Raw genomic sequence first — 26,318 nt, 5'->3', positions numbered from 1 at the left:
ACTCAGTAGGAGACGTCGCCCCACAATCCAACCCGCGTCCACTGACTGAAGTGTTGGGAATCGCTGTTGCTTTTGCGGGGTCGATGTAGAATGAAAAAAGGCGATCGCAAACGAAATCTGGGGAAACCAAAGCGCAAATAGATCATCGCTCAACCCGGGTCTTGGCCAGTCATCAGCTTCCAAGGCCTCTTCCAGTCACTCTTCCTGTGTGCACGAAGCTGCCATGTCTTGACTCTTGCCCTTGCCTGAATGTTTTAACCTCCAGTGGATTTCGCTTGACACACCGCTTTGCAAACGGAAATTGAAATCGGGCATCGATCGTACGCGTCAAGTCTAGAGATGATGTTTTTGAGTACCTTGGCTTACAGACCGTGCAAGCTGGATCCTGTGTAGAGATGCTGAAGCATCGGCTGTGTAGTACTAGTTATACTGTACTGCACAATGTAGCAATCTCGTGCTCTCCAAAGGTCACAGAGCGGTGAAGCATGCAGAACCGCAGATCTCGGGGCTCACGGCAGACCGATACTACTGGCAGTGGCGCGCACCTTGATCTTGTCCTCGGCAACGGGTATCCTGGAACATTCTCTCAAGCGCCGGAGTGCAGAAGTATGGCTATAGAAGCTGAGTCAGCTGGCGAAGTGTCTTAGCCCACGTGATTGAGAGCATCAGATCGCCTACTTCCTCTCACTCACAAACTCGTATTGAATTGCTTCAAGATTGGTATAGGTATTCAAAGCTGCGGCGCTATATGATTTACTCAGCTGCTGTATGACAGATCGACAGAGCTCTTTTCGTCGCTTGCTCACTCGCTCACTGAAACCGTCAACTGCTCGCTTTGGGCCTGCTATCGTGCGTCGTCAGTCTGATGCGAATTTGAGCGCACCCTGGGAAGGCCTCACAGTCGCCCAAGAGTTCTTGGAAGGGTGTCAGCTCTTACGTGTGACTCGACGCAAGACGCGCACACGCACAGTGACCATTGATCCGGAATCAGGTGACTTGATACTCGACCACAAGGACCACAAGTTTTCTGTGGATGCAATACGTGACTTGCGAGTCGCCAATGATGCAAGTCACTATCGTGAACTGTGCAAGATCTCTATTGAGCATGAACAAAGATGGTTGAGCATCATTTACACGGTCGAGAGCGTGAGGCTGAAAGTGCTGCACGTCATCTGTCCCAATGTTCAGATTCTCGATTCTTTAGTCAAGAGCTTGACTCGGCTGTATCATACGAGACTCGAGCTGGTGGGTGGTCTTGGCGATCTAAGCTCCGCTGCTGAAGAGCGTATCTGGCTCGATGCAGCAGCAAAGCCAAAGAACCTCACTGATGAACGGCAAATGTCCTTTGCAGAGCTCGAAGCGCTTTGTCAAAAGTTGTCATTCTATGCACCTGCGTCGCAACTCAAACACCTATTTGAGCAAGTTGATGTTCAGCAGCGAGGATCACTTACATTTGAAGAATTCAAGCACTTTGTCGACTTGCTCAAGGCTCGCAATGACATTGCAGCAATCTTTGCAGGATTGACCAGCGGCACAATGAGCAAAGAATGCTTCCTCTCTTTTCTTAAAGACGTGCAAGGCTTTGATGATCAGGCGGATGCAGTCGAGCGCATCTGGGAACGAGCTGCTGGAGATGAGGAAGAGTTATCACTATCACGATTCACTACGTTTCTGCTTTCCCGGCAAAATGGCATCTTGCGCACCACTGAACAGGACATGTCACGACCGCTGAATGAGTACTTCATCTCCTCCTCTCACAACACCTACTTGACTGGCTGGCAGATTGGCGACGAAGCAAGCGTCGAACCTTATATTCGCGCTCTGCAACGCGGATGCCGTTGCATCGAGATTGATATTTGGTCGGATTCTGCTGGGGTCCCTGAAGTACGGCATGGCCACTCATTCACGTCACCCGTCAGTTTGGAGAGTGTGTTGCGCGCAACTGAAAAGTATGCTTTCATTGTGAGTCCATGGCCACTCATTGTTTCCATTGAATTGAGATGCAGTGCCCGGGTACAAGAAGCGGCCGTTGACTTGCTCAGAAGTATTTTGGGCGACACACTTGTTGTTTCTCGACACGCGCAACTGCCAAGCCCAAATGACTTGCGCTACCGCATCCTGCTTAAAGTCAAAGCCAGCCATGGTATTGCAGAACAGGCAGACTTTGCCACATCGATTGAGCTCTCTGAGCTGAATTCTGAATTTGGCGAAATGTCAACCACGGAATCTGATTACTCGACCCCCAGATCGCGCACATCGTCACACTCATCACAGTCTTCGTCAGTGAGTAGCTATCGTGGTTCCAACGCGCCCACAATCGCGGCGATGTTACAAATGGCACCACTCCTACAGGGCATCAAGTTTCGAAACTTCTCCCTGCCAGAGTCCAAAACGGTCAACCACATCTTTTCCCTCTCTGAGCGACACGTAAAGAGTATGGCTCAGTCGAATCCAGAGAGCAAAACGCAGATGCTCAAACACAATGCTCGTCATCTCATGCGCGTCTATCCATCAGCAACGCGCGTTCGGTCCACCAATTTTGCACCACAAGAGTACTGGCGACAAGGTGTACAGATGGTGGCGCTGAATTGGCAAACGCACGATCTTGGCATGCAGTTGAATGATGCTTTGTTTGCTGCAAGCGGCACGGAAGAAGTTTCTGGGTATCGTCTCAAGCCAGCGGTTATGCGCTTTTGGCGGAAAGGTCAAATGAGCTATCTAGAGGCGCCTGATCATAAGCAGCCGAAGAGACGGTGGCGAATCAGTGTGTTGAGCGGCACACAGCTACCAAAGACCTCTGCTAGTACGCGCTCATCACCGTATGTTGAGTTACAAGTCCTGCGACCACATCGCGACTTGGATGCAAAGTCACACTCTGCATGTGCAACGGACCGCGACATCAAGTTCCGAACCTCAATTGTCGAGGATAACACCTTCAATCCGCAATTCTGCCATGCGCCTTTTCAATTTGTTCAAGAGTCAGAGGACCTCGAGGCGCTCACCTTTCTGCGCTTTTTGGTGCATGACGTGCCATTGTCGAATGGGAGCGGTGACCATACTTTGCCAGCTCGTGCAGCGAACGATGCTTGTCACAAGCCCTTACACTTTCATGGTTCGCACGCACCATCTGGGTCAAGCTCTACCTCCTTGGCACCCGCTATGACTCCAGCAGCAAGCACAAATACAATTGAAGCGACTTCATTGAGTCAACAGACTGGTCCAGTGGTGGCAACATGGGCGTGTCCGCTAGAAGATCTTCAACGTGGCTATCGTGTTGTAAAGCTACGAGATTTATCTGGCGAGCAATTCATCTTTTCATCACTGCTTGTCCGAATAGAGACTGCAGATATCTAGCCCATAGACCGTGTATATACATCGAGGGGTAAGCTTTTGCACATTCAATCCAAAAGAGCCGTGAGACTCATACTTCGACCGGATGGACTGCCTGCTGCAAGGGTCTCTTTCTTGTCCTTTTTCGCTTTTGCTGGCGTTGTAGGTTTGACAAAGACTCTGTCTGGCGAGCGTATGGATGTTTTTGGTTTGGTCGTTTGTGTGCTAGGCGCACTCTTGGCGGGTGCACTCGTACTCGGCAGAGCTGCCGCTGCGTTTGAGCTCGTTGATGCCTTGACCACCGGACTCGCTTTGCTTTGTGCAGTGGTCAGCGGTTTGTTTGAGACTCCAGTGCCTGTTGTTGGCTTAGTGCTTGCTTCGGCTGTACTTGCAAATGTCGGCGGCTGTGACGCTGGTGGCGATACAGCAACCGAGGCACTTGCACTTGATCCTTCCGCCCCACCACCACTAACTGAACCATCCTGCGCACTAGACAGGTACGATTGCATTGCCACAGCAGCGACGCGTTTCGCCGTTTCAACGATATTTTCCATATCAAGCGGTGGCGCTTTCCTCTCATGATCCAGTTCCTTGAGTTTCGCTTCTGTTGTTGCAGCTGCAGAATGTTCAGCGAGACCCAGTGTGCGATTCGTCAACTTGATGACATCTTGTAAGGAGACAAGTGCTTCACCACCTGCCACGGCCATGGCTGCTTGTAACTCTGACGTATCCAGCAGTGGATTTCGTAGCGCACGTCGAAGGACTTCAAGACGTGTCTCTTCCTTCTTCTGTGCACGTCGTCGTGCTGCCGTTTCACGCATATGTCGACGTTGTTCATCTGTGCGTGGTGGTTTATTGGATTTCCTTGAAGCGTCTGTCATGGCTGTTGCTGCATCACCCGTACTATTCGCTGGACTTCCAGGCGCTGAAGGTGACGGTGGCATGGATTTGGTTGTGGACGGTGGCACGGTTGTCTCTGGTACTGCCTTTGCTGTTGCTGTGGCTGTTGCTGTTGCTGTTGCTGTTGCTGCTCCTGCCCCTGCTGATACCGTTTTAGCAGAAGGTAAAGCAGCAATTGACTTTGGTGGTGTTGAAGACGCTTGAGCAGGTGCACTGGGAGTGGAGACCTGTCCTTTGCCAGTCGCCTGCTTCTTGGTCAAATGCGGTGAGGTTGGATTGCTTGCTGGTGTTGCGTCGCTCAGCCCTGTATGCGCTGTAGCAACAGGCGTTGCTGCTCCTGCTGCCGCTGCAGGACTAGCCGCTGTCGCTGTCGTCGTCGCTGCCATTTTCGACTTGCTCCTGGCATGCGCTGAGCGTTTCGCTGCCGCTGTGCCCGATGCACCATGAAGACCACCGGCATTACCTCGACGTGCTGTTCCATCTGCCTTTTCAATCCTCACTTTATCACCCTCGCCAACCAGAGGTCCCTGAAACACGAAAAAGCCATCCTTTGAGACGGCAGTCAATTCTTGCAGGTTGAGCTCGTCATCGTCGATAAACGGATCATCGATATCATACGTCTCGTACTCATTCATCTTGCGACGCTTGCGCTTCTTGGGTTGTGATGGCTGTAGTGGTTGTGCTGGCGCTGCTGCTGCTGCTGCTGCTGCTGCTGCTGCTGCTGCTTGACCACTCCCTGCTTCTCCAGTCTAGTGTTCTGTTAGCACCCATATCACACATGACTGATAGCCTACCACGTCCTGCATGTCCGAGTCGCTTTCCTCTTCACTATCATACCGATTGAGAGCACGCAGTCGTGCGGCAACAGGATGGAGCGCGTCCCATCCATACTTTGCTTCAGCGAGTGCCGTGAAGTTGACATTGACAGTCTCGTCTGGGTCGAGGGGGACATGGATACGGATGGTTGGGTTGACTAGCTTTGGGAGCGCTGGCTTGCTGCCTGTCAGGAGGTCCATGTGTTGTGGGGGAGTCCCCTCTCTGAATCAGTACTATCCAGTAGCTGCTGCTGCCTGCTGCTTGCTGTGCGTTGTGTCTTTTTCCCTTTCCTTTCCCTCTTTGACGGCGTGTTTCCTGTCGCGCAAGAAGGCCTTCCCGTTGAGCATCAGGGCGACTCTCCAAACGCTCCCTCTCGCTGCTCTTTTCCCTTCAAATTCAACGCGCGACAGACGACGATGGCTAGGGCAATTTCAGATGGGCGGTATCTGGATCTGCTGCTTTCCTCTGCTGGGTCTATTCCTGATGATACTGTGATATCCTCCATATCAGACTACTTATGAATAGCCAGATGACTACTGAAAGACATGTCTTGTTGTCTGGAGGCTGCACCGCTGCACTGCTGCACTGCCTGCACAAGTCTCAAGCGAGATACGAACTCGAAGTCGAGACACAGCCAAACACGAGCCATCCGCGCACAAGCCTCCAGCCCACCCATTTCAAGCCATTTGCGGTCTGTGCCGCCAGACGTCTGAGAGTATACGTCGTACTATACGTACTATACGCGGGTGCGGGAGTGCGGCATCACTGCATCAGTATCCGGAGGAAAGATGCTCCGTCTCTATCGATATCAGAAGCAACGAGAACATCATCACAGAGCTGTCAATTTGTCAGTGAATGGATGTAGACTGCATGATTATAAGGCATCACTCATGGCTGTATGATGCCTGTCCTGACCATGTCCATCAAAGCAGCTGTACATGTCCGCATATAGATCCAGGCGCCATCCGCCAAGAAAGCTGGGGAACAAATCAGCAGATTCGACTTTGCCTTGAAACTCGAAGCGCCAACTTGACACCTGAACGCACATAAGTACAACTCCCCCCCTCCCCGCATCTCCTGGTCCCCCTAAGATTTCTCCATTCTCTCCTGTTGTACAGAGATGCACTATCAGGAGCTTGCAATCTACGCGGCTGCAGCCTGGGTGCTATATGTCGTATACAACCACATCGCTCTCATCATCAAGCGACGCCAATTCAAAGCCCATGCTGTCAAGCCTGCGCGCGCAGGGACATCAGGCCTGCCATTCGGTTTGGATTTCGTCAAGGAGGCTATCCAGCTGAAGAAGACCTTCCGCAACTATGAAGTTATGACAGAGCGTGCTGCTCAGTATGGTAACACGTATGGCACTGCTATTCTGGGTCAGCCGCTCTTCATCACGAGTGAGCCGGAGAACATCAAAGCCTTGCTAGCTACGCAATTCAACGATTTCGGAAAAGGTCCCTTCTTCCAAAAACAATGGCAGCAGTTCTTGGGTGCTGGTATCTTCAACGCCGATGGTGAATCTTGGTCGCACTCGCGCGCCTTATTGCGCCCACAGTTCCTCAAGGAGCGTATTGCCGATTTGGATAATTTCGAGGATAAGCTCCAGATCATGATGCCACTCATCAAGTCTGGCGAGGAGACGGACGTCATGGATCTCATGTTCAAATTCACACTGGATGCTGCAACGGATTACCTGTTTGGTCACTCGGCCAAGTCTCTGCAGGGTGACAATGCCTTTGCCAAGACGTTTGCTACGATCCAAGAGCTACAAACAGGTCGTGCTCGATCTGGACCACTTTGGTGGATGTTTGATCGCAAGCAGTTCAAGGAGGTGCTCAAGGACCTCGATGTGTATGTGGACCGATACGTGCAACTCGCACTTGCTAAGCCGTCCGGAGAGAAGGCCGATGCAGACGATCACTCACTCCTTGCTGCACTCGTCAAGGAATCGCGTGACCCTATTTTCCTGCGTGACCAGCTCGTCTCAACGCTCCTTGCAGGTCGTGACACGACAGCAGCAACACTTTCTTGGGCACTCAAGGAGCTCTCACAACACCCAGACCTCTGGCAGCGTCTCCGTGATGAAGTCATGACAACGCTGGGCGATGCCGATACATTGCCTTCGTACACGCAATTGAAAAACATGAAGATGCTACAAGCTGTCATCAATGAAGTTTTGCGACTCTACCCCATCGTGCCGCTCAATGTGCGTGCTGCACTCAAGGACACAACGTTGCCGCGCGGTGGCGGTGCAGATGGTAAAGGCACCATTTTTGTACCCAAGGGTACACAAGTCGGGTACTCGACGATGCTCATGCAACGTCAAGTGCAAATTCCAAAAGTGGATGAGTTTGTGCCCGGTCGTTGGATTGAAGGTGTCAACAAGGAGGGTAAGTATGTTCCTGAGCACTGGACGTATATTCCCTTCAACGGTGGTCCACGTCTGTGTTTGGGTCAACAGTTTGCATTGACGGAGATTGCGTATACCTTGACACGTCTTGCACAGCGCTTCTCAAAGCTTGAGAACTTGGATGAACCGTATGAGGATATGGGTATGCGCTACGATATTATCTTGACGCCGAGGTACGGTGTCAAGGTGAGGTTCACTGAGTAGTGCTGGATACTAGCTGTTGTACAGCCTCGTACTTCATGTATCTAATTAGCACTAAGTAGTAAGTACCGTCTATTCCTATTGTGCGGCGAAGTGCGATCGGCTGTTTTGCTGTTGAGACTTTCTTCCGGCGGCAAATGAACTCGGGCGGGAGACTTTTTTTTATTCATCCCACGGACTCAGAGTGACACACAGTCACGCAGATGAGGATAGCAGTGTAGCACAGATAAGGCCTCACTCGGAGAAGCCGGCCCATCCCTGAAGAAACTTCTCTTTATAAGGGCCTCCCGAGTCCGACCTGCTCTTGGTATATCAAGACACGGCCTGACCGAGCACAGCATGACTACACAGCAGGCAGGCATCAGTGTCGCAGCACCGTCATCGGGTATACCTGTCTTTAAACAGACCTTGTCGCATCCAGTCGATCTTGAGAAAGATGCAGTCAACATTGGACTTGACAGTTCAAGCCAGAATGACAGCGACAAGGCCTCCCTCAGCTCAGCCATCGATCTCCAGCGAAGGCTCAAGTCGAGGCACATCTCCATGATTGCCCTAGGCGGCACGATTGGCACAGGTCTGTTTCTTGGATCAGGGACAGCCTTGAGCAAGGCTGGCCCTGTCGGAGCACTTTTGGCGTATGCCTTCACGGGTTCCCTGGCATACAGCGTCATGGTGTCTCTAGGGGAACTGGCAACTTATCTGCCTATTGCAGGAGCCTTTACCGGCTATGCTGCAAGGTTCGTTGATACCTCTTTGGCCTTTGCCATGGGTTGGATCTACTGGCTCTCATGGGCAATCACTTTTGCAATCGAGCTGAGTGCCGTGGGTATCATCATCCAGTACTGGCTCCCGGACCTATCCTTTGCAGTGTGGATTCCCGTCTTTTTTGTTCTCATCTTGCTCATCAACTGCTTGCCCGTGAGCGTTTTTGGCGAACTCGAGTTTTGGGCAGCGAGCATCAAAGTCATCTTCGTTATTGGCTTCTTGCTATTTGCTATCTGCATCAATGCCGGTGCTGGCTCACAGGGTTACCTTGGCTTCAAGTACTGGAAGTCTCCGGGTCCCTTCAATGCCTACCTCGTTGATAGTCGAGCTGGCAAATTTGTTGGTTTCTGGGCAGTCTTGATCCAAGCATCCTTCTCTTACCAAGGCTCAGAACTCGTTGGTATTGCTGTTGCTGAGGCTGAAAACCCACACAAGACTGTCCCGAGCGCCATTCGCAAGACCATCTGGCGAATCCTCATCTTCTTCATCGGTACCATCTTCGCCATTGGCATCTTGATTCCCTCAGACAATGAGCAGCTGCTTTCAGACAGCTCAGATGCAACGGCTTCACCTTTCTTGATTGCTGCCGTCTTGGCTGGCCAGACGGGAGCCCTCCCATCCATCATCAACGCAGTCCTGCTCACCGTCATTCTATCTGCAGCCAACTCCAATGTCTACTCTGGCTCGCGTATTCTTGTAGGTCTTGCTGAAGCCAAACTTGCGCCGCAAATCTTTGGTCGCATTTCCAAGCACGGCGTACCCTACTTTGCCGTTGTCTTTACCGCCCTTGTTGGTCTCCTTGCCCTCCTCAACCTGAGTGAAGGTGCTGGCAAAGTATTCAATTGGCTCGTCAACATTTCAGGACTCGCAGGCATGATTACCTGGGCCTCCATTAGCTTCTCCCACTTGCGATTCATGGCAGCACTCAAGGCACAACATGTTGACCGCAATACACTACCATACAAGGCATCCTGGCAACCATACCTCACTTACTACGGTTTTGGTTTCATGGTGCTCATCATCATCACGCAGGGCTTCACCTGCTTCATCCCAAGCTTTTCCGTCGAGGACTTCTTCATCAACTACATCTCACTCATGTTGTTTGTTGTGTTATACGCAGGTCATAAGCTTATTACTCGCAGCACGATTGTTAGGCCTGAGCTGGCTGATATCAGGACTGGTCGGCGACAAGCTGAGATTTGCAGTGAAAAGGCACAAGCTGAGTTGAGGAGTGGTGCTCCTCGTTCCTTCTGGGCTCGCTTGTCGGCTTGGATGTGATTGTTGCTGAAGCAAGTACATGTACATTTAGTTTGTTTTTCTTCACTTTGGCGAGCATCTAGACTGGCATAGCACCTATAGACTAGCATCAATCCCCCTTTCACATCAACTACATGGATTGTATGTAAACTGCTTCATGCCATCTGATCTGCTGCTGACGTCACGAGAACTCCGCAATGGAAGCGACGACGACTCAAGCACTTAAACCTGTACCTATACCAAGCTCATCCTGTCTCGTCGACTTGATCAAACACAGAAACATCTACTGACCATGTCTGCCAACACAAACAAAGCCTGTTGCACACTCCCACCCGTCCAAAGCGACTACACGCCCAAAGGCTCCTATGAGACACTCGGCGACTTGAAGACCTACATCACGGGCAATCAAAAGAGCAACAAGGTGCTCACCGTCATCTATGATATCTTTGGGTTCCACCCTGCCACGCAACAAGGTGCCGACTTGCTCGCTGAGAGCTTGGACGCACTGGTAGTGATGCCTGATTTCTTCCATGGCAAACCCGTGCCACAAGAGCTCTACCCACCTCAAACAGATGAGGACAAGCAAAAGATTCAAGACTTTTTCGCTGGTCCTGCGGAACCGTCGAAAAACCTCAAAGCCTTGAGTACTTTTGCAAAAGCAGCGAGTGAGCGATTCCCAGCAAACGAGGGGGAATCCAAGAAGCATGCCATTTTGGGATTCTGCTGGGGTGGTAAGATTGCCATCTTGGCAAGTGATAAGCGGGATGTATTCAAAGCGACGGCTGTTGTGCATCCTGCCATGTTGGATGCGAAAGATGCCAAGTCATTGACAAATCCAATTATGATCCTTGCATCCAAGGATGAAGAGGCCAAGGATGTCAAGGCCTTTGAGGAAGGGATTCCCGAGGGACAAAAGGAACAGAGTGTGGTCAAGACATACAGCGATATGCACCATGGATGGGCCGCTGCGCGTGCCAACCTGAAGGACGAGCAAAACAAGAAGCGTTTCCACGAGGCATACACTGAGCTTGCGGAATTCTTCTCCAAGCTCTTATAGATCTTGGTAGGGATATATATTCGTTAAAGCACGTAACAGACTCTCAAGCTTGGCAGAATCAATGAAAGCAATTATTTTGTAAAGACACATCTAGTCCTCATCCTCGTCTTCCTCCTCAATCTCCTCATCCTCCTCCATAGACTGCGTCAAAAGCGGCTTAATTACCTGCTGGAAGTACGGCGGCGCACTCGTCGATGGGTTGCTCTTCTTCACGCGGTCAAAGTAGGTTGGGTAAATCGACCCATCGAAACAACCAATCGGTGCATTGATGAAGAAGTCGGACAGATTAAAGGCATCCACCAAACCACAGCACTGGTTACGCACCTCGAGACACAAAGCATCCGTTCGGTCACGAATGTCATCCACCTGTGCGGAATTATAGTAGCCAGCCTGCAGGAACAAGCCGGAATTTTCCTCAGTGGACCACATGGCATACAGCAAGCCAAGTGGCAAGAGCACCTTGCGAATCTTTTCCGGTGCTTGCTCCAATGTGTCGAGGAAACCAGTCACCAAGAATCCACGGGTATGGACTTTGGATGCCAGGAATCGTAGCTGCGAGGTGGCCTCGTATGCTTCATCCTGTGACTTGCCAGCTTTGACAAACTTGTCAAAGGCCAACGCAGCCTTCTCCACAGCAAGTGCTGAACATGCTTGCCAACCTTCGCGAATCACAGCGAAATCATTGATATCACGCTGACCGGCCTTGGCACTCTTAAGCTCTTCGCACTTGCCAAGGTATGCAACACCCGTTGCGAGTTTCTTGCCAGACTTGGCATCCTTGTAACTGCCAATCAACGAACGTCCCGACTGCAGTGCAAGAATCGTATTATCACCCTCCCATGTCACATGCACAGCGGCATCAGCGAATGCAGTACCGAAGCCATTGTAGGCAGAGTATCCGTGACCACCGCACGATTGCCGACACTTGTCAATAGCTTCAAGAGAAGCCCATGTACAGAATGCCTTGAGACCTGCAGAGGTACCGTGCAACTCCTTCAAGTTCTCAAGTGCGAGATCCGTCGCTTCAGAGTCGGCGCCTTCCGCATCAGCAAGCATTTCCATACAGCTGTTGTACATCTTGTACAACTTATCACCAGCGAATTGCATGGCATATGTTTCTGCAAGCAAAGGCATCAAACGACGTTGGTGCATGGCATAGTCAATAAGTTTCGTCTCAATCTGACCGGGCGTTGCTGCAAATTGTCGTCGCACACAGGCATAGCGAATGGCAATGGTCGTCATGCGTTTAGACGATGCACTCGAATCGAGTACCATGGCCGTTCGTCCTGTAATCAGCGCGCCATACGAGAGTTGAGCAAGAGGTGGGTCAGTCACGACACCTTCGCGCGATACTTTGGTGTGCTTCATGAGCATGTAAAGTCTGGGGATGCGCACATGTGAAAATTGGATCCAGCCATTGTCAATACCATCACGTCCCATCTTCTTACCGAGATCACCAATCGTGACACCTGGTTTGAGGGAATAGTCTTCGGCATTGCGAAGAGGCACAACAAATGTCTTGACACCGTGACGCTTGCCGTTGATGATGAGTTGAGCAAAGCAGACGCAGTGTGTGGCTGTATGTGCCGCTCCACCAATCCACCATTTTGTAGCCGTCAAACTCGGTGTGTGGATAACAAACTCATCCGTTTGCTCATCAAATGTTGCTGTCGTCTCCAGTGCCTGCACGTTGGAACCGTGGCCGAGTTCAGTCTACTTGTTAGTCATCCGTCAGACTGGCTAGGCGAGGACTTACCATAGCGAAACATCCGATCATGCCATTAAGAGAGGCGGCACCACGCTGCAACCAGTAGGAAATCTGGTTTCCAGTTGACCCCGCACGAAGGGCATTGAAGAAGAGACCGTAATGGACACCGAATCTGGTCCAGAAGCCAGGGTCGACAATAGAGATGAGCGAAAGCCGCAAGAAAGAGGTTTGTTCGGGCTCAACGGTGACATAGTGGGCGAGGTTGCGGAATTTGCGCATGGTACGCTCTCGCACCTGCTCTTTCGTCAAGTCATACCAATCGTCATTGCGCATTTCTGGGTCTCGCTCAATGGACAGCATGAGTCGCTCCTTGAGCTTCGTCTTGTCTGCGCCGCCATCGAGGAAGTAGGTCAATTCACGCACATCAAATGCGGTCTTTTGGCGCTCTTCCTCCATGGCGAGGACGGTATCGGTTGCGGGGTCCACGGTGACATTGGTCAGGTGGTGTGCAATCGCATCGAGTCTGCGTCTGGGAGCGGACATTGGGTAAGTTTATAAGAGAGCAAGGTCAAAGCTGGAGCTAAGTCTGGGGAAGGGCCTGTTATAAGAAGCTTGAGGCCTATTATATGGGAGTGGTAGCCGGCTGGTCTCGCTTGTCACATGGGCTGGATCCGACGCAAAGCCGCCCCAGAAGTTGCGCAGAAGTTGCCCAGAAGGAGAAAGTCCCGGTGCTGCCAAAATACGGTCGCCCATCTCCAGATCTGACAGCCGAGGCACCAGCAGGGCATCACGTAATGGACAACCAGCTAGCAGTTTCGAGTTACACACTTACACTAGTGTCATTCATTCATGCTATAGGCTATAGTACAAGCAATCAATGCTACTTCTTCTTGTCCTTGCCAAACAAATTCTTCAGGGTCGAGCTCCGCTTGAGCATACCAGGCTTGCTCTTATTCTTGTCCAGCGTCGATGCAGACCGCTCGCTTGCCCCTGACGCTGCCATTTGACTCGTTGCTGCATCCTGGGGCGCACTCGCCTGTAACTTGTCAATCTGCTGCAACAACTCCTGCTTCTCTGCATCATGTGAACGCTTCAGCTTGTGGATGTCCACATACGTGTCCACCACTTGCTCATAACGACTCGATCCAGGTCTGCTTCGGCTGCTCATACTGGGAGACCCAGGGATACTGCCTGACCCGCGCGTACTGGGAGGCGTGCCACCTTGACCAGAGAATCTTGGAATACTGCTCTGTCGTGCATGACCTAGCCCGCTGCCGTTTGAGAGTGGTCTAGCAGCCGCTTCCAAATCTGCAGATGGAGCTAGAGCTGGCTCGACTGCAGTTGCGTCGCTAATGGACGTAGAGGCACTGCGCTGAACAGCCGCTTTGACTTGTTTCATTTCAATAGCCTTGGCCAGCTGAGCACGTAAATTGTCCATCTGAGCACGCGTCTTGATAAGCTGTTGCTTTGTTGCTCCTAGCTCTTCCTCGACTTGTACACGTTCCTCCTCGGCAGATTCGTGCGCACTTGCTCGTTCCCGTAAGTGGGCGAGTTGCTCCTGCAAGGCTTTTTGCCCTGAGGCTGTCCTGGCTTCACGACTGGTTGCTTCTTCTCTGATCGTTGCGAGTTGCTTCTCCAAGGTCACTTTCTCCGTGTTGGCCTTGTCCAGCGTCGAGTGCATCTCCTCTTGTGCTTTTGCTAGCTTGACCTCAGCTTCCTTCAACTGTGCTGCCAAAGTCTCAGCGTGCTCATGAGCCTTGCCAAGCTCTTGACGTTCCTTTTGAATTCGCTGCTCCGCTTCAGCATGCAGCGTCTCGACTTGTTTTTGAGCTACAACCGCACTCTCTTGGGCCTGCTGCACTTGTCTTTGAAGGTCGCCCGTCTGTTGCTTCGTTGTACCGAGTGCTTCCTTGACTGTTGCATGTTCCTGCTGGAGTTGGCTGTGCTGCGTTTCCAGTGCTTGGTGTTTTGTCAATTTACTCTTCAGCTCAGACACCAGATGCTCAAGCTTGTTGCCTTTTTGAGAAGCGTCCTCATGCTCTGCGTTCAAAGAACGCGTCTTCTCTTGTGCTTGCCCAAGGTCAACTTGCAGCTTCTGCACCTCCTTCTGCATTTGCTCGGCGTCTAGTTTGCTCTTCTTGAACGCAATGGCCTGCGATTCCAGTGACGCATTGACTTGAGCAAGTTCTTTTTTGGTTGCCTCAAACGCTTCAAGCTCCTTCTCCTGCTTTTCAATGGTTGCCTGCTTCTGTGCCATCTCAGTCTTGAAAGTCTGGACTTGTTTCTCAAACTCGGCAATCTTCTTCTGCGCGTCCTCAAGCATACGCTGTGAAGCGTTCAAATCAGCTGTAAGCCTAACCAACTCAGCTTCCGTTGCCTTTTGCTTCTCAGCAGCCGCCTGGAGTGCCGCTTGACGTTCGTCTGCCAATTTTTGCAACGTATCAAAACGCGTGAGTTGCTCAGCGTGTGCTTGTTTCTCACTCGCATGACGCGCCTGCACGTCACGCACTTGATGTGTGAGCGTCTCTGCTTTACTCAGCTGTGCCTGGTAATCACCGTCCATTGTTTTCAATCTTTGCTGTAGGTATTCGTGCGCCTGATTCTTTTTTGTCAATTTTGTTGAGAGCTGGTGAAGGTCGTCTGAGAGTTGCTTGATATTGGTCCTATTAGCAGCAAGTTGCTCGTCAGTTTGACTGTAGCGTTGGCTGAGTTCCAGCTTTTCCTTTTGTAGAGCATCATGGGCTTGTATCAGCGATTGGTGTTGAGCCTCGAGAATTGCAGTCTTTTCTTTTATTTCAGCTGTTTCTTGTACTTGCTGCTTGAGTTGGCTCATCTCGGCCTGCAATGCCTTGTGATTGTCTTGAAGCGACTGAGCTTTGGCTTCAGCAGCAGTGGCTTTGTCCTTGAAGGTCAATGCATCTTGTAGCTGCTGCTTGGTCGATGTAAACTCATCTTGCAGCGTAGCGTTGCCGTGCTTCAGTGACTCCCTCTCAGCTTCGAGACTTTGTGCCTTTTCTTTGATCCCACTCATTTCTTGCAATGCTTGTTCAAGTCGTGTGCACTCATCTTGTATAGTCGAAAGTGCTCGCGCGTGCTCCTCTTTGATCTCAGCCTGTAATGCCTCGTGAGTCTCCTGAAGCGACAGAATCTTGGCTTCAGCAGCAGCGGCTTTGTCCTTGAAGGTCAATGCATCTTGTAGCTGCTGCTTGGTAGATGTATATTCATCTTGCAGGGTAGCGTTGGCGTGCTTCAATGATTCCCTCTCAGCTTCGAGACTTTGTGCCTTTTCTTTGATACCAGTCATCTCTTGCAATGCTTGTTCAAGTCGTGTATGCTCACTTTGCATAGTCGAAAGCGCTTGGGCATGCTCCTCCTGGAGACTCACAAGGTCCTTCTGCAGCTTCTCCGTTACTTCAGCATGCTTTGCGTTCATCTCCTTCACGTCCCGAGCATGTTCATCCTCCAATTGAGCAAGCGCCCCTCGAAGCGTCGCTTCTTGTCCCTCTGCCACATCACGCGCAGACGCCAATGCCTGCTGTAATGCAACAACTGCCAATTCCTTCTCCACCAACGCACGACTACTCGTCTCTGCAGCTTTTGCATTCTGTTGCAACGCAGTGAGGAGTTGTGTGCGTTCTGCTTGATGTGCTTGTATTTGATCGAGGCGTGTTGTTTCTCGCTGTGTTTGTTCGTCTGCACGCGAGGTTGAGTCAAGCTCCTCAACTGCTATACTCTCTTGCTTTCCAGGCGATGCGAACCCGAATGCAGCTAACCGCGCAGCGACAGTCGTTGCCATGGCAGGACCCAGTAAGAGGATCAAGAAGATCCATTTGAACAGACCTGGCAATGCATGACCTAATAAACGCTCCATGAGACGTACATAGGCATGTGCGCGACATTGGACTTGTCGCAGTGCTGATGATTCTGGTGATGGCGCCGGTAATCTTTCAAGCTGTGTGGATGGTTGCGCCTTGAGCGTTGCCATGGTGGCGGTGGTGGTCCCGTTTGTAATGTTGGTGCGACGGGGCGATGTCGGGGGAGATGCCACGGCTGATGAAGATGCCTTGTTCATGATGCGTAAATGGACTGCCTGGCCATGCTCTGAGGCAAGTCCTTGATGTCGACAGCTGCTGCGAGATGATCTGAGGTTTTGGACTTTTCGGTGACGTCGCCAGGAACAGGAATCAAGCAGTCACAGGTATGATGAGCATTGGATGGGATTAGCTACGATGAAGGGGCAGACTAGCTAGAAACGAAAGAGAAGGAGCCAATTGGTGGTACAAATCAAGCAATATGCTTAGAACAAGAGTCCACAGGCAAACACACCAGCAAGACCCATCCATGCACCAGCAGCAAGAGACACAGCGACAGGGCGTGTCTGACCAGCACCGGAACGTGCAGCAGCACTCGAAGACGCAGCAGCACCTGCAGACGTCACACGCGAGCTACCACTTCCAGCAGCAGCGGCAGCAGAAGAAGCAAGGCGCGATTGAGAGGCAAGGAGGGAGCCTGAAGCGATAGGTGCGGCAGAGGTGGCGGTTCCTTGCTGTGTTGTTGCCAATGCGCTGGGTGCAGCTGTCGAGCGAGCAGAAGCAATAGAAGCGACACCCTTTTGATCCGTCAGGACATTACCACGACAGACATACCTGGTAGAGCAGTTAGTATGACGTGCATAGAATCATGAGGGTGGACTTACTTGCCAGCGTCGTAGCAGACGGTGCCACAGAGGAATGTAATGACTTGCTGTCCTGCTGTGTTTGTCTGGTAGAGACACAGCTGCTGAGTGCCTGCTGGGGTCACGTAGCAAGTGCCTGTTCCGGGTGTGTAGATTTGGGAGCCACTGTGGGAGGTGTTAGCAGTTGATTGAAGGTAAATTGAACGTACCAGACACTGACGTCTTGTGCATTGATGGATGCTGCGGAGAGGAGAGCGATGGCGAGTGCGTTGATGAACATGGTGCTGTAGAGAAGAGGAGCAGAGTAGAGTAGCTGTAGAGTAGCAGAGTAGCGGCAGTTTCCTCTTTCTCTCTCCCGCATTCCAACGGTCGACAACAGGAATAGAAACTCAGATGGCACGCACACTCTCTACTTCCACACAGCACCAGCACCAGCATGTCCTCGATGACACTGCTCCTCCTTCCTCAACACCTCAGCAACACGCCCAACATCGCCACCATACACAGCCAGCAATTCAACATTCAAAGACCTGTCCCGGAACCCCATCTCAAGAAGCTTGTCCATCTGACTCCCATACTCCGGGTACGCAGACACAGGCATAGGTCTAGTCACGGGAGACGGATGAGCAGGTCTCCCAGAGACAGCAGCATCCCGAAAAAATAATGAATCCGTGTTGGCCATACCTGAATATGACCTGCTGGGCAAAGCTGGATTTGTGTAAGAAGATCGCATAGGCTGACTCGGTGGTACATTTGCAGCATGAAGCGTATGCATACCCCCAGGTGGACCTTGTCGTCGAGTCACTGCATCCACAAGTCCCATAAAGCTCGCCAACGATACAGCCTGACTCTGGACGTGACCAGTAATCAATTCAGAGCATGGCGCATAGCAACCATAAAATTTTGAATCTTCTGCTTCTCGGTGACGAAGTTGTAGTCCCTTGAACAAGTTTGCTTTACCCAAGAATAGGCCCCGTGATTTGGCATATCCCAAGATAGGAACTCGCTCAGGGGAGTATGGCACCACTGCATGCGCACCTTCAGGACCTTGCTTGACGGGTAGTTGATCTCCCAGGATACATTTCCCTGGAGCAAACAAGTCTACTGCTTGACGTGTTCGCAGGATGAGAACACAGTCAATTGTGTCCACACCCAGGCCAAGGCCACCCACAGTTTGAATGTTGAGGGAAGCAGGACATGACCAACGACTACCAGGCAATCGCGCCACAAGGACACCATGACCCACCATGGGCGACACAAGCGAAAGCCCTGTTCTGATTGCAGAAAACAGGATGAGACCCTGTGCTTCTTGAAGGAGCGACAGGGGTATTTCTTTTGTTACTGCAGGCTTCGTGGGACCTGTGATGACTCTTCCTGTAAAAGTACTCAGGACACGCTCTGCGGCGAGACATTCGCTAGGCAGAGAATCGGGTACGACGCTGAGCATTGAAGAAGATTGTTTCGCGCGACCTCCAATGAGTGTAGCAAGCGCTTCACGGCGTGATACTTTGTGCCCTGCCGAAGGATGTACTCGTGCGCCAGGTACTTGACCGTCATGATAGTAAGCGCACATGAATCTGTTAGAGACCGTTCAGAATCGACCATAGTGGCAGACGTGGTGTTTATGTGCTCACAGCATGAGCTTTATTTGCTTCGCATGGCTAGATGTTTTAGGTAGAGGATGTTTATCATCTAGCAACAATCATCTGCTCATATCCTGTGTCTGACAGCGTTTGAACAGCTGTGCAGGCAAGTAGGCTATGATGTAGCGTGTGGGATCTGTCGCTGCACGATCTTGTCGGCAATCTCACAATAAGCGCGGCCCCGCATCCCCCGTATCTGCTCATCTAATCAGACGGCTCATACCTGCAGCAGGACACTCTTCTCATCCTTCGTCACCCTGTAGCATCTATCGACTGGCGTAGGCTAAGGCTTAGTTGCGAGCGCGAACGAGAACTCGAGTCACGCAACAAAGGTCACTTCGCACCGATGGAGAGCCTAACCTACGATGCACTACCGATAGAATGCCGTCTAGAAGTCCTCGGCTACCTCGACTTCCACTCGCTCTTCGCAGTTCGGCTTGTCTCGCATCAATCACAAAGCGACGTCGAGGTGCTTGAACGCGCTCGCTGGTACCCTGCGCAACTCATTGCGGAGCTGTCGCATCGCCATCGACGCCATATCGCTGCTTCCCTGGCATTATGTCGGCCGTCGTATGCTTGGTCGATGGGATATACACCTGAGTCGTTCGTTGACTACTTCCTTGCGTATTGGCATACATCGGTGGAGACACTCCAAGCAGAAGGGGTGGGTGGGCACGAGTTGCTTTGTCAAATTACTGCCAGGAAGATGCCGACGATGCCTTTCTGTCGGTGACTCTAGAAACAGTATCATGAGTAGAAGTGTCTCCTGTATCTAATGTATCTACTGCTTCTATAAGCCCATAGATACGTCCATGCTGCTGCTGCCCATCTCGCTGTGCTCGCTTGTTCCTGCCCAGCCACAGTCAAGCCACCCGCGCTCAATCAGTCGCATCCTTCGACACTCTCAATACTCAACAGTCTCTTGCTACCCTGACAAGCATCCATGCCTACTTCCAGGAAGAACAGTCTCGCAGAGACAGCTAGACGAGCTTCAAGGCAGCAATCCGGCAGCTTCAAGAAACAGCCTGCCTTCATGCAACTCAACAATGAAGACCTAGCCCTACCCACCGCCTTTTTCGTACGACCGCCACCAGCGACCTCCGTCTCTAAGCAAATGCGACATTATCGACGAGTCTATGTCCATCAAGCCGTCATGCGCGGTATGGATCTTGGCATTGGTGACATCCTTGTGATTCGACCAGAAGGTGCCGATGAGGATGATGGTGCCTTGTCTGCTTTTGGTGTCGCCTTTCCATCTGCTACCATTGATCTCAATCAAATCCAGCTACATGATATGTTGCGATCGTCGCATCTGTTGGAGACGGGCGATCGCGTGAAATTGATGAAATACCGCAGTCGACCCAAGGCGCTCAAGCAGATTACAGTTTGTTGTCTAGATGAGCTACAAAACAACACAACCGTTGATTCACAATGGTCAGAGGCGCTTGCAGCGATACTGGTAGAGATCCGGTATGTCACAGATGGCATGGAATTCGAATGCGCGATTGGTCAGGAAGTGCACGCATTCACGATTGTTGGTGTGAAGGAGGATCCCGATCGAGTCATCCCTGCATCACCTGCGCGAAACTCAGTAGACCAGATTGGGAACAAACTCGCGGGCTTGTACGTTGAGGATGACTCGGAGAATGACTTTGAGGATGTTCCTGACCTCTTCTTATTCGACCAAAGTGTCTCGATTGCTATTGACAGACGGAGTAGCGGGATTGCACAAGCAAGCAAGGCAGACTCTGGTTCATCAACGCCACAAAGACCCAACACAGCAGCACGCCCAGCATCCCGTCAACGGACACCTCGACAGGCACCGACAAGTGCCGCCCGAGCCACAAGTACACCCAAAACAGCAACGCCCACAGCGAGGCCCACACCCAGCGCTCAGAAACGATCAAGCGATAATATCCCAAGAGGTCGTCCCAAAATTGAAGAAATTGATAGTGATGAGGAAGAAGCCATTATTGCCGCTGCACACGGTCCACGCGTTGATTTTGATTCGGTCGGTGGACTCACGGCACAAATTGAATCGTTGCGGGAAATTGTTGAATTGCCACTGACAAGACCTGAGATTTTCAAACGTTTCAACATGTCGCCGCCACGCGGTGTGTTGCTCTATGGACCACCTGGCACAGGCAAGACACTCCTCCTTCGTGCTGTTGCCAATGAAACAACTGCTAAGATCTACACCATCTCCGGTCCATCCGTCGTTTCCAAGTACATGGGCGAAGCGGAAGAAAAGCTGCGCAAGATCTGGGAGGAAGCGCAACGGAAAGGTCCATCCATCATTTTCATCGATGAGATTGATGCCATTACACCAAAAAGAGATCATGACTCTGGTGAAGCCGAGTCAAGGATTGTGGCGTCGTTACTCACGTTGATGGATGGTATGGCTGTCGATAGCAAAGTCGTTGTGGTGGGTGCAACGAATCGGCCGAATGCTATGGACCCTGCACTGCGCAGACCAGGTCGCTTTGATCGCGAAATTGAAATTGGTATTCCAGATGCTCATGCACGACTGGATATCCTACAAGTCATCCTAACGCCTATCCCACATCACCTCAGTGATGCATTTGTCGAAAAGGTTGCAGGCAAAACGCACGGTTTTGTGGGTGCAGACCTATCGGCCGTCATCAGGGAAGCAGTCGTGATTGCCGTCAAGAGTGGCGTTAGTCTTGGCACTGCCCAGGATGACTTGTACATTGAAGAGCACCACTTGGAACAAGCACTACCGCTCGTTCGACCCTCTGCCATGCGCGAAATTTTCCTTGAGACACCGCAGGTAAAATGGTCAGATATCGGTGGCCAGGAAGAAGTCAAGCGAAAGTTGCGCGAATCAGTCGAAATCCCATTGACACATCCAGAAACATTCAAACGCCTCGGCATCATCCCGCCAAAGGGTGTCTTACTGTATGGTCCACCAGGTTGTTCTAAGACATTGACGGCAAAAGCACTCGCAACAGAAGCTGGGCTGAACTTTCTCGCCGTCAAGGGACCCGAGATTTTCAACAAGTATGTCGGCGAAGCAGAACGCACACTGCGTGAAATCTTCCGCAAGGCACGCGCAGCGAGTCCGTCCATCATCTTTTTTGACGAGATTGACGCGCTGACAGGCACGCGCGACGGAGGCGAGGGCTCTGGTGAAGGCTCATCTGATCGAATCCTAACCACACTGCTCAACGAGCTCGATGGCGTGGAGGATTTAGTGAATGTTACTGTTCTTGCTGCAACAAATCGACCAGACGTCATTGACACTGCTCTACTCAGACCGGGTCGTCTCGATAGGCTGCTCTATGTCGGTCCACCAGACTTGGCATCGCGCTGTCAGATATTCCGTCTACAACTTGCCAAAATGGCCGTGTCGCCAGATGTCAATGTTGATTTACTGGCAGAAGCAACAGATGGTTGTTCAGGCGCTGAGATTGTGGCATTTTGCAGAGACGCTGGCTTAGCAGCGATGCAAGAGTCCTTGCAAGCTGTGCGCATTGAAGTGCGTCATTTCCAGCAGGCATTGTCGTCCTTGCGCAAGGGCATCACAAAGGAGATGATTGAGTTCTTTGAGACATTTGCGGCGAGCGTTTCCGGGCAATACTTAGCATAGGTTCAAAGCAAGCATAGCGATAGTCGAATGAAATAGCATATCAAAACGTATGGATCGAGCACAACATGTACAAAGAGGAAAGAGTCACGCATTAAGCGCTACCAGTCAAGGTCTGTAACAGATTCTGCACCATTTGACGCAACCCACCACTCTGCAGCAGTGTAGCATCATTCGTTGCAAGACCAACACCAGTGACGCGATTGCCATCTGAAGCACCGACAGCGTTTGAGTTTGTGTTCACATTGGCATTGGCAACGGCAGCAGCAGCATTGTTTGCCAAGACCTGGTTGTTTGCACCATCTGCAGCGCTGATGACACGAAACTTGGAACCACTCGTTGCATTGTCGCCAGTAGCCACAAGCTGGTTTGCGTTTGCAGCCACAGCACCAGGGTTTGCTGCAACCAAATTGTTGGCGTTGATGTTGTTTGATGCAAGCTGGGCTGCATTGGAGGCAAGATTGATATTGCCATTGTTTGTAGCAGTGGTAGCAGCATTCGCAGCTTGAATAGCAAGGTTTTGAAGGTTGTTGTTCACGCCGGTAGCGCCAATGTTGGCGACAGCCAGATTTTGAACGCCATCGATAGCGGAGTTTGCAAGATTGGTGCCATCGAGAAGACCCTGAATGACGTTGTTGTTGTTTCTCGAAAAACCAGTGTTGCCAGCTGCAAGACTCTGCACAACATTGTTCGCAAGCCCTGCATTATTGACAGCAAGAACATTGCCGACATCGCCGAGCGCGCCGAGCGCATTAACACCAGCACCGATATTTTGAGTCAAGCCGCCCAGTAGTGTTTGCAATGAGTCCAGAATGCCACGCTTGTCCAGTCCATTGACAATACGCCTCAGATCCCTCTCGGCAGCATTCTGATTGCGCTGTTGTTGCATGAGCGCTGCTCGCGATTCATCACCAATGTCATCAATCGCTTCGCGCAATTGCCGCTGTTGGGCATTGGTCAGCCTGCCACCAACGGCACCAGCTTGGGCGAGACTGATGGCATTGTTGATTGCAGCATTCTGTGTTGCTTGGATGCCCACGGCATTGGAATTAACGTTGACGTTGTTGGCTTGAACTGCTGCGAGAGCAGCAGCATTGACGACTGCATCTGCGTCGGCGTTGTTGACATTGTTGACAGCTTGGACATTGGCATTGACTGCGTTGTTCACGTTGCTAGCAGCTTGATTGTTGGCGTTGGCCACGTTGTCGACATTGCCAGTAGCTTGCACATTGGCGTTGACCACGTTGCTTGCAGCTTTCGCATTGGCATTGCGATTGGCATTGGCATTGATGTTGTTGACATTGCCAGCCGCTTGAACATTGGCATTGGCAGACTGAAGCTGGACGTTGTTGATGTTACCAACAGCCCTAGTATTGGCAGACACAGCCTTGTTGCCGTTATCAACGGCCAGGACATTGGCGTTGACCACATTGTTCACGTTCCCAGCAGCATTGACGTTGGCCACGTTGTTGGCAAAGACCTGTGCAGTCTGTTGTGCAGCAGCTACATTGCGATTCAAGCCAGCGGCAGGTTGTGCCACCAAGACTTGGTTGTTCTGGACATTTCGCTGCTGATTGATCTTGCCGGCAGCGTTAACGTTTCGCACAGAGCCTTGTCCGTTCTGCTGAGCTGCAGCATTTATATTGATATTGGCAGCATTGTTCAAGCGAACCTGCTGTAGCTGTCGCTGCTGCTGCTGCTGCTGTTGCTGCTGATTGTTGTTGTCAGCGGCATTCTGAGCAAGCGCTTGCACTTGAACATTCTGTTGCTGTTGCTGCTGCTGCTGCTGCTGCTGCTGTTGCTGTTGCTGTTGCTGCTGTTGCTGCTGCTGCTGCTGCTGCTGCTGCTGCTGCTGCTGCTGCTGCTGCTGCTGATTGTTGTTGTTGCCGGCGGCATCCTGAGCAAGAGCTTGCAACTGGGCATTTCGCTGCTGCTCTTGCTGCTGCTGCTGGTTCCGGAGTTGCTGTTGCTGAGCTCGGGACAGCTGCTGCTGAGAGCCATTGATACCATTGCCATTACCATTACCATTGCCATTGCCGTTCTGCGCATTGTTGTTGGCAAGAACTTGTGTCAATAGGCTGACGAGCTGAGCGGCTTGCTCTGCAGTGATGTCGCCCGTCTGCTGAGCTGCATTCTGATTGGCAACAGCGCTCTGCTGAGCAGCATTGACGTTCTGATTGACAGCGAGTTGTTGAGCGGCGGCTTGCTGAGCTGCGACAATGCCTTGCTGCTGGCCCGCGTTGTTGTTGTTGTTGTTGTTCTTTTGCTGCTTGATCGCTTTGCCGTTGCCTTGTGTTGCCTTTTGCTCCGTAGAACTATTGGCAGCATTTGCCAAAGCTTGCTGAGTCTCCGTCGCTCGTTGCACGTCATTGATTGAGGTTGAGGCTACAGCAGCGCCTTCTGCAGCATTGACATTCTGTGCCAGTGCACTCACTACCAAGTTTTGAGTTGTACTCGTGGCTTGAGTGGGCGATGTGGCAGATACAACGAGCTGCTGAGCTTGAGGCTGTTGAATTTGCTGTGCGCCATTGGATACAAGCTTGAATCCACGGGGTCCAGTAGCTTGATTGCCAGCTGTCTTCTCTTGAACGGCGAGACTTCGTGCAGCATCGACTGCGGTATTGCCAGGCGTTTGAGATCCAAGGAATGACGTGAGCAGTTGCAAAGCAGCATTATCGGCAATCCCCGGTGCTTGTCTCTTGACCTTGAACCCACCCAAAAGGGACTGCAGTCTCTGGAAAAGGGCAGTAGTGCCCGTTTGTAAGACGGAGCTAGTCGCCCTGTTGGTGGGAGCATCCACGACGCTCAATTGCTGAGCCAACTGTTGGTTCTGCCTGTTGACAGATTGAACAGCTTTGCTGGCCAAATTTGGGGCTGCATTGACATTCGCAGTGACCCTATTGTTATTGTTGTTGTTGACATTGGCGTTGGCGTTGACATTAGCATTGACGTTGGCATTCACCGCATTTGCATTGCCGGATACTTGGAAGCGAACGCAATCATCTTGAGCTCCGCGTTGCGCGACAGGCATATTGACAGCTTGGTGATTCGACGCACTCGACATGGTGCAGACACGATAGTTGCCAGCCGGCAAGCCGTCTGTCACTGCAGCAGTCACTTGGCCATTGACAGCAGCTTCATCAATACCCTTGAAGAAGGCAAACTTTTGCGCATCCAGGGGCTGGTCTGGCGTCATGTCCGTTCCAAGATTTTGAATGGTGACGTGTGTATGGCCAATGATCTCGCCTTGTGCATTCAACTGCTGAGGTGCTGCGTAGTACGTCGTGTCAGGATTGGTGAAAGAGCCAGTCTGCAAATTGGCAACTTTGGCAACAACATTGAAGGGCTGATTGGCGGCGAGTACAGCACCAGGAGCAGGGTTTGTGATGATTGTGCTGACCATGTTTTGAACGCTTGGGATATTGCCCATGGTAATGCCATTACAGCTGCCAGACTTGGCCTGAACACCGTTCGTCAGAGCACTTCCTTGACATTCGTTGATGAAATTGTCGTTGGATGTCTGAGAGGCAGCTTGACCAACACTTGCCCTAGTTAGGCCATTCTTTGCAGAGTTGCTAGCAAATTAGTGAGGCCCAGTAAGACGATGCATGTACCTTTGAACAAGATTCTTGATGAGGAGCAAAGGATTCTGTTGCCGTCTTGCTAGCTCAATCCCAGACTGCTGTTCTTCTGGACGAGGAAGAGCCTTGTGTTAGCTTGGCCATGGCACAGATGGTGAATATACCAGTACCGAGCCTAACAGTAAAGCGGTGACTCTCATGATGGCAAGTTGAAGCTCAGACTCTGCGAGGTTGGAGGGGCTGTGCCTTGAAGATATACTCAGGACACTAGTCCATGCGCAGTGGACGAAACAGGGATGACAAAGGACAGCTGAGCAGAAGGATTTTTCTGACCTGGTAAGCCAGTTTCATACCAACGGTCAGGC

The 26,318-nt window shown here is 51.5% G+C and overlaps 12 protein-coding genes across 12 annotated transcripts; 7 read left to right on the top strand and 5 right to left on the bottom strand.

Moving 5' to 3' along the window:
* Window positions 1-921: 921 nt before the first annotated feature.
* On the top strand, window positions 922-3,330 carry BCR37DRAFT_340697 (PLC-like phosphodiesterase; the record flags this gene model as incomplete). Its single annotated transcript, XM_040867373.1, has 2 exons — window positions 922-3,049; window positions 3,194-3,330. Coding segments are annotated over 2 exons (2,265 nt in total), but the record flags the coding sequence as incomplete, so codon positions are not given.
* Window positions 3,331-3,398: 68 nt separating this feature from the next.
* On the bottom strand, window positions 3,399-5,246 carry BCR37DRAFT_394249 (uncharacterized protein; the record flags this gene model as incomplete). Its single annotated transcript, XM_040871436.1, has 2 exons — window positions 3,399-4,979; window positions 5,025-5,246. The coding sequence occupies 2 exons, from the start codon at window positions 5,244-5,246 to the stop codon at window positions 3,399-3,401; spliced, it is 1,803 nt and encodes a 600-aa protein (XP_040723898.1).
* Window positions 5,247-6,373: 1,127 nt separating this feature from the next.
* Window positions 6,374-7,663, top strand: BCR37DRAFT_349848 (cytochrome P450; the record flags this gene model as incomplete). The annotated part of the gene is made up of 1 exon (XM_040867957.1): window positions 6,374-7,663. One exon carries the CDS (start codon window positions 6,374-6,376, stop codon window positions 7,661-7,663), a length of 1,290 nt encoding a protein of 429 aa, XP_040723897.1.
* A 336-nt stretch (window positions 7,664-7,999) lies between these two features.
* BCR37DRAFT_403285 (amino acid permease/ SLC12A domain-containing protein) lies at window positions 8,000-9,703 on the top strand (the record flags this gene model as incomplete). The annotated part of the gene is made up of 2 exons (XM_040871990.1): window positions 8,000-8,037; window positions 8,122-9,703. The coding sequence occupies 2 exons, from the start codon at window positions 8,000-8,002 to the stop codon at window positions 9,701-9,703; spliced, it is 1,620 nt and encodes a 539-aa protein (XP_040723896.1).
* Window positions 9,704-9,815: 112 nt separating this feature from the next.
* On the top strand, window positions 9,816-10,784 carry BCR37DRAFT_96586 (dienelactone hydrolase). The gene is made up of 2 exons (XM_040872549.1): window positions 9,816-9,823; window positions 9,871-10,784. Exon 2 carries the CDS (start codon window positions 9,975-9,977, stop codon window positions 10,737-10,739), a length of 765 nt encoding a protein of 254 aa, XP_040723895.1. The 5' UTR covers window positions 9,816-9,823; window positions 9,871-9,974; the 3' UTR covers window positions 10,740-10,784.
* Window positions 10,785-10,829: 45 nt separating this feature from the next.
* BCR37DRAFT_349719 (acyl-CoA dehydrogenase/oxidase C-terminal) lies at window positions 10,830-12,990 on the bottom strand (the record flags this gene model as incomplete). The annotated part of the gene is made up of 2 exons (XM_040867948.1): window positions 10,830-12,452; window positions 12,496-12,990. The coding sequence occupies 2 exons, from the start codon at window positions 12,988-12,990 to the stop codon at window positions 10,830-10,832; spliced, it is 2,118 nt and encodes a 705-aa protein (XP_040723894.1).
* Window positions 12,991-17,524: 4,534 nt separating this feature from the next.
* On the bottom strand, window positions 17,525-18,714 carry BCR37DRAFT_381715 (uncharacterized protein). The gene has a single exon (XM_040869749.1). It carries the CDS (start codon window positions 18,693-18,695, stop codon window positions 17,532-17,534), a length of 1,164 nt encoding a protein of 387 aa, XP_040723893.1. The 5' UTR covers window positions 18,696-18,714; the 3' UTR covers window positions 17,525-17,531.
* Window positions 18,715-18,862: 148 nt separating this feature from the next.
* Window positions 18,863-19,572, top strand: BCR37DRAFT_96515 (uncharacterized protein). Its single transcript, XM_040872547.1, has one exon. It carries the CDS (start codon window positions 19,112-19,114, stop codon window positions 19,496-19,498), a length of 387 nt encoding a protein of 128 aa, XP_040723892.1. The 5' UTR covers window positions 18,863-19,111; the 3' UTR covers window positions 19,499-19,572.
* A 1,189-nt stretch (window positions 19,573-20,761) lies between these two features.
* On the top strand, window positions 20,762-22,375 carry BCR37DRAFT_349847 (P-loop containing nucleoside triphosphate hydrolase protein; the record flags this gene model as incomplete). The annotated part of the gene is made up of 1 exon (XM_040867956.1): window positions 20,762-22,375. A coding segment is annotated over one exon (1,614 nt), but the record flags the coding sequence as incomplete, so codon positions are not given.
* Window positions 22,376-22,654: 279 nt separating this feature from the next.
* On the top strand, window positions 22,655-22,934 carry BCR37DRAFT_381712 (uncharacterized protein). The gene has a single exon (XM_040869748.1). The coding sequence runs from the start codon at window positions 22,687-22,689 to the stop codon at window positions 22,879-22,881; it is 195 nt and encodes a 64-aa protein (XP_040723890.1). The 5' UTR covers window positions 22,655-22,686; the 3' UTR covers window positions 22,882-22,934.
* A 130-nt stretch (window positions 22,935-23,064) lies between these two features.
* On the bottom strand, window positions 23,065-23,934 carry BCR37DRAFT_381711 (uncharacterized protein). The gene has a single exon (XM_040869747.1). The coding sequence runs from the start codon at window positions 23,801-23,803 to the stop codon at window positions 23,537-23,539; it is 267 nt and encodes an 88-aa protein (XP_040723889.1). The 5' UTR covers window positions 23,804-23,934; the 3' UTR covers window positions 23,065-23,536.
* Window positions 23,935-24,167: 233 nt separating this feature from the next.
* BCR37DRAFT_414679 (uncharacterized protein) lies at window positions 24,168-26,196 on the bottom strand (the record flags this gene model as incomplete). Its single annotated transcript, XM_040872266.1, has 2 exons — window positions 26,118-26,196; window positions 24,168-26,078 (listed from the first exon to the last, which is right to left on the bottom strand). A coding segment is annotated over exon 2 (1,635 nt), but the record flags the coding sequence as incomplete, so codon positions are not given.
* Between the last annotated feature and the right edge of the window lie 122 nt (window positions 26,197-26,318).

This window comes from Protomyces lactucae-debilis, assembly GCF_002105105.1.
Source record: "Protomyces lactucae-debilis strain 12-1054 chromosome Unknown BCR37scaffold_15, whole genome shotgun sequence".
NCBI lineage: Eukaryota > Fungi > Ascomycota > Taphrinomycetes > Taphrinales > Protomycetaceae > Protomyces > Protomyces lactucae-debilis.
This window is presented reverse-complemented; position numbering and strand designations above follow the sequence as displayed.

Excerpts from the sequence above, each read along its gene's own strand:
- BCR37DRAFT_381711 (XM_040869747.1), bottom strand. The coding sequence starts at position 23,803 with ATGTGGTCAACGCCAATGTCCTGGCCGTTGATAACGGCAACAAGGCTG.
- BCR37DRAFT_96586 (XM_040872549.1), top strand. The coding sequence starts at position 9,975 with ATGTCTGCCAACACAAACAAAGCCTGTTGCACACTCCCACCCGTCCAA.
- BCR37DRAFT_381715 (XM_040869749.1), bottom strand. The coding sequence starts at position 18,695 with ATGTGCGCTTACTATCATGACGGTCAAGTACCTGGCGCACGAGTACAT.
- BCR37DRAFT_381712 (XM_040869748.1), top strand. The coding sequence starts at position 22,687 with ATGACACGAAACTTGGAACCACTCGTTGCATTGTCGCCAGTAGCCACA.
- BCR37DRAFT_96515 (XM_040872547.1), top strand. The coding sequence starts at position 19,112 with ATGGAGAGCCTAACCTACGATGCACTACCGATAGAATGCCGTCTAGAA.